Source organism: Notothenia coriiceps, unplaced genomic scaffold, assembly GCF_000735185.1.
Source record: "Notothenia coriiceps isolate Sejong01 unplaced genomic scaffold, NC01 NC01_scaffold00018996, whole genome shotgun sequence".
NCBI lineage: Eukaryota > Metazoa > Chordata > Actinopteri > Perciformes > Nototheniidae > Notothenia > Notothenia coriiceps.
In genome coordinates, this window is record NW_011351697.1 from 635,728 (window position 1) to 646,925 (window position 11,198).

The 11,198-nt window shown below is 38.0% G+C and overlaps 3 protein-coding genes across 5 annotated transcripts in view; 1 reads left to right on the plus strand and 2 right to left on the minus strand.

The window, feature by feature from the left end:
- Positions 1-1,776, minus strand: part of ube2kb (ubiquitin-conjugating enzyme E2Kb (UBC1 homolog, yeast)) — a 46,133-nt gene extending 44,357 nt beyond the window's left edge. Inside the window, exons 1-3 of one of the 2 annotated variants that reach the window (XM_010778020.1) lie at positions 1,475-1,776; positions 542-635; positions 399-457 (exon numbers count right to left, since the gene is read on the minus strand). In XM_010778020.1, coding sequence (XP_010776322.1) covers positions 399-457; positions 542-635; positions 1,475-1,537 — 216 coding nt within the window. In that variant the 5' untranslated portion in view covers positions 1,538-1,776. The remainder of the gene's footprint in view (positions 1-398; positions 458-541; positions 636-1,474) is intronic. The other variant, XM_010778019.1, reaches the window with a different exon arrangement.
- Positions 1-11,198, minus strand: part of cp (ceruloplasmin) — a 737,508-nt gene that overhangs the window by 511,792 nt on the left and 214,518 nt on the right. The window lies entirely within an intron of this gene.
- Positions 1,107-8,505, plus strand: smim14 (small integral membrane protein 14). Of its 2 annotated transcripts, none has more exons than XM_010778018.1 (5): positions 1,107-1,360; positions 3,734-3,830; positions 5,328-5,376; positions 5,516-5,670; positions 6,295-8,505. In XM_010778018.1, exons 2-5 carry the CDS (start codon positions 3,756-3,758, stop codon positions 6,331-6,333), a joined length of 318 nt encoding a protein of 105 aa, XP_010776320.1. In that variant the 5' UTR covers positions 1,107-1,360; positions 3,734-3,755; the 3' UTR covers positions 6,334-8,505. The 2 variants fall into 2 exon arrangements, with proteins under 2 accessions (XP_010776320.1, XP_010776318.1); XM_010778016.1 differs by lacking the exon at positions 1,107-1,360 and adding an exon at positions 2,695-2,809.

The following is an 11,198-nucleotide window of genomic DNA, read 5'->3' on the forward strand; positions in this document are numbered from 1 at the left end:
TATATGTATATATGTATATGTATATATGTATATATGTATATATGTATATGTATATATATATATATACATACACATGAAACGTTATTGAAAATGTTATCCAGCATCAATTTTTTTTTGAGTATTGTATCAAACATAGAATTTGTTTAGTGACAACCCTATCTTACAAGAGTTAAAGGGCAATTATGTGCACGTGACGTGACAGACAGTGATAGGAAACCCGGATAAGATGTTTACAATTCCCATAACTGTACTTCAAGCGGCTTCCTCAAAACAGCATATCAACGTTTTTGAAACAAAGATGTTTAATTCAAAACTGCCAAAAATGCTATACCAGGTCTGACAATGTGAAAGTGAAGGACATACAGTGTGTACCAGATGGGAACAAGTGAATGACGTACCTTTGGTGGGTTGAAAGGATACGTTTCTGGGATTTTAATTTCAAGCTGAAATCTGCCACCTTAAGAGAAAAATGTTAGGCATGTCATTAGATTCTTATGCAAATATCTTGGCAGGTCATTGAAATACTTGTTTGTGACCATACCTTCATATGGTGTATCTGGAGGACCTGCTATCTCCCCCCTCAGCTCTGTGAAGTTTTCATCCACCAGTTCTACTCTTATCTGGTTTTTACTTGTCTGTGGGTTGAGATAAATGAGAGGGGCACAACCAGTTACCCTTGGTGTCACAGTCTTTTATGTCTTGACATGTCTCTGTCAAGTATTACACCATACGTTTACAAACAAACGTGAAGCTACATATGTGTTGGTTGGTAAAAACGGCACAATATCTGTAATTGTATACCAAAAACCATTGTTCAACGGTAGCCGTCTCGACATTTAAATACGTAAACAACACGGGTAGCTTGCTACAAGAACCAAGCTAGCAAAAGTTGACATAACAACAAACCCACAATAACAACATTTGTATGACACGAGCATGACAAAATAACCCCTTAAAAATGCCCGAAACACTAACCTATTGAGACCAAAGGTGACGAGTTGGTGAAGGTTGCATCATAGCACCACAGGCTAATGCTAACTGAATGAGATGTCAAAACAACAGTTCGTTAGCAAGCTAAAAGCTAACTACAAGTGTCACCAACTAAATCTTGTTAGGAAACACACACGGTAGCGTGTATGAGGCGTGTGTGTTTCCTCGTACAAGGGAGGTTTTTCCAGTATGGCAACGAACTAAAGGTGTGCAGTATTGTTTGCTAGAACACAGGGCCCCTCACTTGAAAGGCTGAATCCCCGGTGTTTCCTGAACACACCCACCTGACAGTGACATCGAGCTAAGGCTAGCTAAAGTTCTCCTGTTTAGGCCTGACCTGCTGCAACACACGACTGGGACCTGACGTTAGGTAATTTGAACCTCTTTCACACACTCCACGCACCTCACATGTTGGTTAAGTTGAAAACGTTATGAAAAAAATAGCTCAATCGAAGTATAAAGATATCCACAAACGTTACCGCACCTCTTCGCTTTTGAGAACTTCTTTGAACTCCCGCCTGATCCTCTGGACCGCGATGTTAGCCATGGCTGTGTCTGCTGAACTGCTGCTGCCTCAGACCCGGAGCTCTTTCTCCCTCCTGTGCTGACTGTCGGTGTGGGGACTGCCTTCTGCTCCGGTGTGGGGACTGCCTGCTCTGGTGCTTTCCACAGTTATGGAGTCCTTCTTTCACTTTCACCGTCTTCTAGCAGCGACTGCCAGCCAGCGCTTAGCGTCAGTCAGTCCAGAACACGCACTCACACAGTGCAGCTAAATGTAGTAGAAACTGGAAGTTTCATTAATGGTTCCAGCAGGTATATGCATGGGTTTATGTTATTTTTCAAACTTGCTATCAGGACATTTCTCATAATTTGCTGAACCCATCTGATTTCATTTATGGAATGTGACTAATTACATACCAAAGTATTATTATTCGTGTGCAATGTTTACTTATATAACTCGCTAATATTAATAATGTAACTTTACCTCCTAACTTGTCACCTTAAATATCCACTTAATCGTAGTGTCAACAGTTAAGGTATACATTTAATCCACTGCAAACAAAATGTTGATCACCACATAATAACAAATAAAGAACAATCTCCCTTTATTTGTGATGTTGCACTTTTAATGTATGTCGTTTTGACATGTAGATGTGTATTCAAGTTACATTCCAGCAGTGTAAGATGTTACACATTCGTACAGATGTTATATTGGAAAAATATAGAAAAGTAGCTGCAACACATATAATAAATTATGTACATACAATTAGAATGATAAACGAAAGTTACATACAAGTATAATTAAAAACAATACAAATTATATTACAAATGGTATTATTACTTTGTTGATGTTAATAACCTGACTGTTTTAAGTAGAGAATAAAGCTCTAAAGTGGTAGATTAGAAATTGTCTGTTTGTGAATTAAAAAAACTGCATTATTAGAGCGCAATCATGTACAGATGTTGGGGCCAGACTGTATAAAATAGGTTGGGGCCTTATATATATATATTGGGGCTCGATTCATCTGTCTCTGCGTAATGATAGGAAGACTGTTTGTTTACTTTCCAGTCGTTATAGACGTACCTTACTGTGATTTGCCGGACAACCTGTCCATCAAATGTCTAAACCAATAAGAGACGGTTAAATCGTTCCTTGTGTGTAACTCCCGGATATCTGTCGCTGGTTGGCTCACGTGTACCAAACAAATCACAGACGGTAGGTTGACATTTCTGCAGTCTGATGGTTTCTGTGCAGAACAACAGAGCAGACAGGCCCTTAAAAGACACCTAACGTCCTATCAACATCAATAAGGCGCAAGTAAGTTGTGTTTCGATGCCTTTTGCTGTCACATCTGTCTCTAAATTATATACTCATTTGTATTATTCGAGAAAAAAACAACGCTGTACGAGTCTTCTTTGCTGACTTGGTTAGCAATGAGCTAGTCTGATGTTAGCTAAATTAGTTCGAGAGCAATATTATATGATTGTCAATTTAAGCGTTGGTTAGTAAAAGGTGCCACTCTAGAAATATGCAAGCAGACAACCATGTCAAATACAACGTATTCTTTTTTTCATGTAATACAACTCGGTAACAAGTGAGATTGTTATTGAGTCGAAATGTAGCCATGCAAGTAAGTTAAAATAACGTGGTAATTGTTTGTTTTTGTTTTAAGATTTATATTTTCGCTTTATGTAGTCCAGCTGATTGACCGCTACTTCCTTGTACAATTCTAATGTTAGAAGTAGGCTATACTGAATAGATTGCAATACATACATGATGAAAACACAATGTCCCGATACACTGCAAAGAATGACACAAAAACTGGGCAAAGACGAGACCAAATCTCAATGAAATAAATACATGGACAGCATCATAATCCACTCACAAAATATCCAATAATATATCGTGAACAAAATGTCCAAAGATATTTATATTCTCTGTTCTTTATGTAAACTTTTTAAGGTGGTCAAATTAAAGTGCCATCGCTGCACAGCAAACATGTGATCGCCTACAGCGTTCAGATAACTTTTGACTGGCTACATAAACAATGGTGACAGCCCTCACGTTAAGCAAACACCTACTTAACATGCACCGCAATAAAACTGTCTGTTGACTGTACTAAACTGAGCAGTCTCCTCCCTCTAACCTGTGTGTGCACAACACTGACTAGAGGGAGCATTAGACATCTCTCACTTGCTCATGAACATCTGAGTTAAAAACAGTTCTTTCATTTTGTTTTAGGGTGGACAACATCTGGTGAGAAATGGCAGAGGGAGGCTTTGACCCTTGTGAGTGCATCTGCACCCACGAGCACGCGATGAGGCGACTCATCAACCTGGTAAGTCATGAGTGTCCTTCTCTGTCACTTGAAATCTTACGAGGCAGACTCATTACAGAGTGAAGGTAAAGTGACAGGTATTCCAAGTATGCAGTAAGTAAAAATATCTTCTGTTGGAGTGGAGAGAAGGCAGCAAAGACAGTCAGGCATGAAGGAACTAGCAAGAAAAAGAAGAAGGAAATGAAAAGCTGCCGACTGACATTGAGCCACATATCCTGGTTCCTGCTCAATATTTACCTTTTGATGCTATCAGTTACAGAGAAATTAAACTCTGACATACTTTGTGTTGCCACATATGCATTTTGCTTGTTAATACCCCCAGCACTTTTTAAATGGAAAGTATATTGAAGTAGATTAGGTTGAAGTTATTTAGAGAACGTACTTTAAAGGAGGAGTACAGATTGTGATCATGTTGTGTCAGTTTTCAAGTGACCTCATTGGCTCTTTTGTGCACAGGTGTAACTTGCATGGCAAGCTGCAGTTGGCTTAGAGCTTGAAACAACCCTAGGGGTTTCTGATTTGCTTGCAGCAGGAAAGGGTGTTGTCCAAATAACCAAATCATGTACACAGTATTTGCCAGTCAGTACTATACAATGTTTCTTGGGAAGGAAGCAGAACTCAGATGTTAGTTTTTTCGCACCTTCCACATGTGATTATGTGCTGTTGTTAAAAGTAGGTTTTGACTTGGTTATTTACTTACACAATAGGTGTCATCTGATCTCAGAATGAACTCCTGTGGATTAGACTATTTGTTATCAGCGGCGTCTTAAGTCAACATTTGTTTTCCCTCTTCCTAGAAGAGAGAGCAATGGTAAGCAGAGAAAATGAAGCCCCTCTCTCCATGAAAAAAAACAAAACAATTTGCACACCCAGATGTTGTCTTTTAATTGGAAAGGTTACAACCTGCATTAATTTCTAGGACAAATGTCTCTGCAGTTGTCATTTTATTTAACAACTCCAGCTCCTATCCTACTGAACACGACCGATGGGTGGACAAACACACATTTTCTCACCATTTACGCCACAATGCTATGTAATGTGCATTGAGGTTATTTTCTGCCAAATAAGATCAACAGGGATATGGACAAATAAAAAACGTATATTTATGCTCTACTTGAAAGCCACCCAACTTCAATCAGACAACAGTAATTTTACCTCTCATCATTTAAAAAGCACAAGCAAACCAATACTTATCAAAGTAGTCTTTCCTCTGTTCCAACAATCACTAACTCTTGTTTGAGAGTTTGAAGGAGAGACTGATAAGTAGCAGGTATAAAAAGGAAGTAACAATGCTGCTTCCTAGTGTTTACAAACCTGCATCAATGTTGGTCTGTACATGCTTGATGTTAAATCTGCCACATAGAAGAAGAAAGAAACAGAAAGGCATACTTGTCAACTTGAGAGGAGTTTATAAATGTGCTGAGTTAGGTGGAAAATGAGCAAGACATCTTCTCTTGTGTTAAGTCCTCTTTGTTCTTTCTGTAATTTCCCTTTCAGCTCAGGCAATCTCAGTCCTACTGCACAGACACAGACTGCCCTCAGGAACGTACGTACAACCACATTAAACCCATTTGTTTAGTTTTTTTTAAAAGTGTCTTGTGTAATTGTTTTGATTCGGAAACATGAGTGTAGTTAATAACATATGTTACAATGCAAATTATTATTATTATTATTTTTTTTTTCAGTCCCAGCTCCCGGTGGGTCGGTGGGCGGAGGAGGGGAGCTGACCCTGCCCCTGGTTCTGATGGGATGGGCGGTGGTTGCTCTGCTCCTTTTCCTGTTGCGGCCTTCCAGTCTCAGGCGTTCCCGTCCCACAGGCAAAGCCTCCGGACCCCACAATGTCAGTATTGATCACACAACCAAACATATGATTAATAAACATATATATACGTTCAGTACTGCTCTGCCTTCAAATGATAATGAATCAAAAAAGAATTGCACTTACTTACTTAAAGAGACACAATTTGCCGGTATGAGGATATAGGTGCTATATATAATATTCCGAACATTTAATATAGCATTAAACAACTACTTGCCATGTAAGGATATAGTGGAGTAATGACTACATGAGCAGTTTCAACTTCTCAATGATAATAATATTACATGTCAAAATGTTTCTGATAAAAAAAGGCCTTAGAAAGTGAATGTTAAATGTCAATATTTTCTGGCTCGTTTTATTTAATATGAGCTAGTAAGTTCTGTTTTGTGGTAGTTAAGTTACAGAAAACAACATTCTAAAAAAATAGAGAAAGCATTCACATATTGTTATGATTCAGTTGTTTGGTCAATATTTGTAAAGATAAGCAATTATCTATCTTAGTGAAAAGGTGACATTGTACAGTATAGCAATACAGTTAAAATGAGTAATATTATCACAGTATTTGTTTCATAGTTTGCTACTTGATATCATCATCAAAACTGTGTGTTTTCCATTGAAAATACTTAGAATTTTCTTGTCTTGCAGAGCGATAGAAGAGAGCCGCCAGCACCACCTGTTGACTAACAGTGGAGAGTACAGCCCCCCCCAGCAGCTCTGACGGAGCTGCACAGCTAGCAAGGGACCGTGACCAGGACAGTGCCCCCTCCCCTTTTTATTTAAATATCTTTTGCTTTTCTACAATTGTAAAGCCGTTACATTTTGGGGTGGATCTGTCTATGATTCATGTAACTAGAGCCCAACTGATACGCAATTGATGACTCCAATACAGTTATAATATTTCCAATTGATCTAAGATCTAAAAATGTATACCTTTGGTGTACACGGTGTAGATAAAGGCAGGTATTACAATTTTGACCTATAATATTGACCGACAATATCAGAATGTTGATATAACCATTGGGCTCTGTGTTATTTACCTCAAGTCTTTAATCAGAAGTTGAGGCTTTGTTCTAGGTTCCTGATCTCAGCTCTGATGCTGACTGATCTGCAGTTGCATGAACTCTAAATGAAGGAACATGTTTTGGTGGATATGAGAGGGGAGGTTACATTTTGGTTGAAATGCTTGCTGAGTAATAGAGGGTTGCGGGTTTTCTGAAACATTCCTCTCTTTCCCCTTTCAAGTTACTAGTCCAAACGGTGCCAGTTATGATATCATGTTCACTAATGTTATTAAAGCATATTCAAAACAGCAATATTATTCAATGGGATAAGTTCATATGGATGCATTAAATTCAGAATTAGGTTTACAGTTATATGGCATATTGATTTAAATGCAACAAAATCATCTTCTGTGTTTACATCCAAGCCTTAATTATATAATGTATTACAGAAAACAGTCTGGTCTGTTACATTAACTTAATTTCCATAAAAATGTATGACCATTGATTACTGTCCCTAAACAAGTGTATAAGACAGCAGTGCTGGATCTTAAAGAGTCTGATTAAGAAGATACAACTCAAGTCAAACTTATGGCACGTAGTTGAAATGAACTGAATTGTAGGCGTACAGTTGGGGTTTATTGAATGGAATCATTGTAAAACTATTTACTCAGCACAAACATTTTAATCCCTGTACTGTAATTATTCTGTGGCTGAAAGATACAAAAACGGAATTGTGTACTCGAATAATGGTAGCAGAGTTATATATATTTTTTTGTATTAGCACTTTTGTTGTGGTATGTTGTTTCCTTATGTTGTACTGATTCAGGAGTTGTTTTCTCACCGGGAAATGTAATGGTAACAATCTTAAGTTTATTCTACAACTTCTGTACGACAATGATTTCAAACCAAGTTAAAAAGAAGGAAGCAAGGGCCAATGTGAATATTAAGAGTGGATTCCAATTTAGAAAAAAACTGCTCTTGTGAAAGAACAGCAATATTTGATTTTTAATTTGAAATTTGAGTTCAGAGGGATTTTCTGTCATAATAATATATGATAATATAACAATATTTTTTTTTCTTACAGGATTTTTTAATTTCTCTTGAACCAGAGCTCTACTAGAATAGTCATGTTATACATTCTGTCAGCTAGATTAAAGGTGAATATGTACGGAAAAAATAGTACGGAATCTAAATCAGAACAATATAGTGGTGGATGTTTTCTTAACATGTATGTAAAGGTGGGTGAAAACGTATAACCTAATACAACTGCACGACAAACTGCAGACTCAAATAATTTCCCTTCTTTGATTGATAAAAAATATGAACATTACAATTGGTGGATTTTGTATGTAATATATCTTCTATTAGCTATTGGATTGTAAAATATATGCTTTAGGGTTTCCTGTTTTTCTGGTCACTGACTATGTGTCGTGCCACTGTCATGGCAACATGGCTATTAAAGTGTAAATGGGCAGTGGATTATTATCTTGGGTCCCAGTGATATCAGAAAATGACATCGAGTTACTCTTAAAATTAAAAAGTATTTCTTGTTACATTGTGTATGAATTGTAAGAACATGGATATGATCTGTAAAAACATTTTTAGATGGCTAGATACTCCTAATTCCCATCAGCCAATAATGCCCTCTTAAGACACTGGTGATTGAAAGTAGAGGTGAAGATAGAAACCACAAGCAGTTGTATATAATTAAGGGGGAAGCCATGCTAGATAGTTGAGATTACCTAGTGAACTATCTGCTACCACAGGAGACCTTGAGTTACACTGTTTTTGTCTGAGAGAAAAAAGGGCTTCAACTATGCACTTTTCCCATAACAAAATAAAAAAAATGATTCAGTCTTATTGCCTGGCTATTTTTATTCATAATCTTGTTTGTTTGTAGCCTTTATTTAACCAGGTGAAAGCCCCTTGAGATCAAAATATCTATTTTTCAAAGGTGACCTGCAGGACATTAGTTACACATGTAACATAAAAACAACAGAACAACAATAAGGATGACATACAACATAATGTACAGGGTACAGTTTACAAACTCTATTTACAGTGACAGGTACCATGGGTATCAAACAGCATGTCACCCAGCCGAGTTTTAAAATGATGCAGGGGAACCAAAGTGCTCAGTTTTAAACATGTTTGCAGACTGTTCCAATTTAGTGGAGCTGCACAACTAAAAGCTTTCTTCCCTAAGACAGTCCTAGCACTTGGCACATTTAATAAAACAACATCATGAGATCTCAGGCCATAAGTACTTTCAATTCGTCGAGAGATCAGAGAGAAGATATAAAAAGGTAGTTTACCCAACAAAGCTTTATAAATAAACGTGTACAAATGACTGAGCCTCTTTACAGTAAGTAATGGCAAACCTGCCTTGGCATACAGGGTACAGTGATGTGTAAGTGCTTTACAATTTGTGACAAATCTCAGTGCGCTGTGATAGGCGGCATCTAACTTTTCCAGGCAATGGGCAGGTGCATTCATATAGATCAAATCACCATAGTCCAGCACAGGTAAAAAGGTCACAGTGACTAGCCTTTTCCTGGCCTCAAGCGAGAAACACGACTTGTTTCTGAAAAAGAAACCCAGTCTAACCCTCAGCTTTTTAAGTAGGTTATTGACATGAAGTTTAAAAGTAAGACAATCATCAAGTCCTTGCATAGTAACAATATCTAAAACAGGCTCTGGCTTCTTTTGAGCTTTTGAAAATAGCATTACCTTGGTTTTATCAACATTTAAAAGAAGCTTAAGCTCAGAGAGCTGAGTCTGAATAATGTTAAAAACAGCCTGTAATTTAACACCAGCCTCCTAATGGAGGGACCTGCACAGTACATCACGGTATCGTCCGCATAAAAATGTAAAGTAGCTTCATTCACATTTTCACCTAAACTGTTGATATACTATATGGAGAATAAAAGTGGACCTAAAACAGAACCTTGAGGAACAGAATTAGCAATGTTTAACCACTCAGAAGTAAGCCCATCAAAGTGAACACATTGGGATCTTTCAGAGAGGTAGTTCATAAACCACCCTACTGCATGGCTGGATATGCCAATACTGAGTAGCCTCTGCTTTAAGATGCGATGATCGACAGTATCAAACGCTTTGGAAAGGTCAATAAATAGAGCTGCACAACTCTTCTTATTGTCTAAGATACTCGTAATGTCATTCACCACTTTCATTGTCGCAGTGATGGTGCTATGTTGCTTTCTGAAGCCTGACTGATGTTTAGACAGGATATTAATTTTACATAAAAACTCCTTTACTTGTTCACTCACTAGGGCGTTCGAGCACCTTCGCCAGAACTGATCATTTAGAGATTGGCCTATAGTTATTTAAAAATAGTTGCCTCCCCTCCTTTTAGTAAAGGCAAGACATAAGCTGACTTCCATACTTTTGGAATTGCATTTGTGCTGAGGGAGAGGTTAAAAAGAGTAGTGAGAGGAGGAGCAATAAAATCTGCAGCTATCTTTAAAAAGAAAGGTTCTACGTTGTCCGGGCCAGCCGGTTTCTTAGGATCTAACTTGGTTAAGGCTTCATGAACGACATTAACAGTAAAAGGAGTAAAACTGAAAGGGTTTTCCAGACCACATTGTTCAGAGTCACGGATTGGGGTGTTCACAGCAGCAGAGTTAGTCACAGAATCAAACAGAGAGCCACAGGACACAAAATGCCCATTAAAGCAATTTAACATGGTGGCCCTCTCCGATATAGAGCCAGATGCTGTGGTGAGGCACGGAGGTAGCTCATTACGAATCTCACCGGTGGATATCGATTTTATGGCTTTCCAAAATTTCCCAGGATTATTTAGGTTTTCTGTGGTAACTGGCAAATAGTACTTAGACTTAGCACTTTTGATGTGCAATGTGAAGCTATTTCTTAGCTGCCTAAAACGCAGCCATTCTACCTCTGAGCCTGATTTCCTAGCCTCAGCCCAGGCCTTGTTTCTCTCATGCAGGAGACTGGACAGTTCAGCAGAGAACCAAGGATTGTCTCGTCCCTTTACTCTAAATGTACGCAGGGGTGCATGTCTATAAATGATCTCTATAAAACCAAGATAAAAATAAGACCATGCAGTTTCTACATCAGCACACGATTTTTCCCCAATCAAACCCAAACAGATCATGAACAAAACCCTGCTCCACAAAATGTTTTGTCAACAATCTGAGTAACATTTAAAGAGATACAAAGGTTTTTAAAATCCTCTGATACTGCAGTTAACCAGTCCCAGTTAAAATCACCAAGTAGCACTATTTCCTTGTAGTCTAGCTGCGACTCGCAGCTAGACTACAAGGAAATAGTGCTACTTGGTGATTTTAACTGGGACTGGTTAACTGCAGTATCAGAGGATTTTAAAAACCTTTGTATCTCTTTANACGAATTGAAAGTACTTATTGCCTGAGATCTCATGATGTTGTTTTATTAAATGTGCCAAGTGCTAGGACTGTCTTAGGGAAGAAAGCTTTTAGTTATGCAGCTCCACTAACTTGGAACAGTCTGCAAACATGTTTAAAACTGAGCACTTTGGTTCCCCTG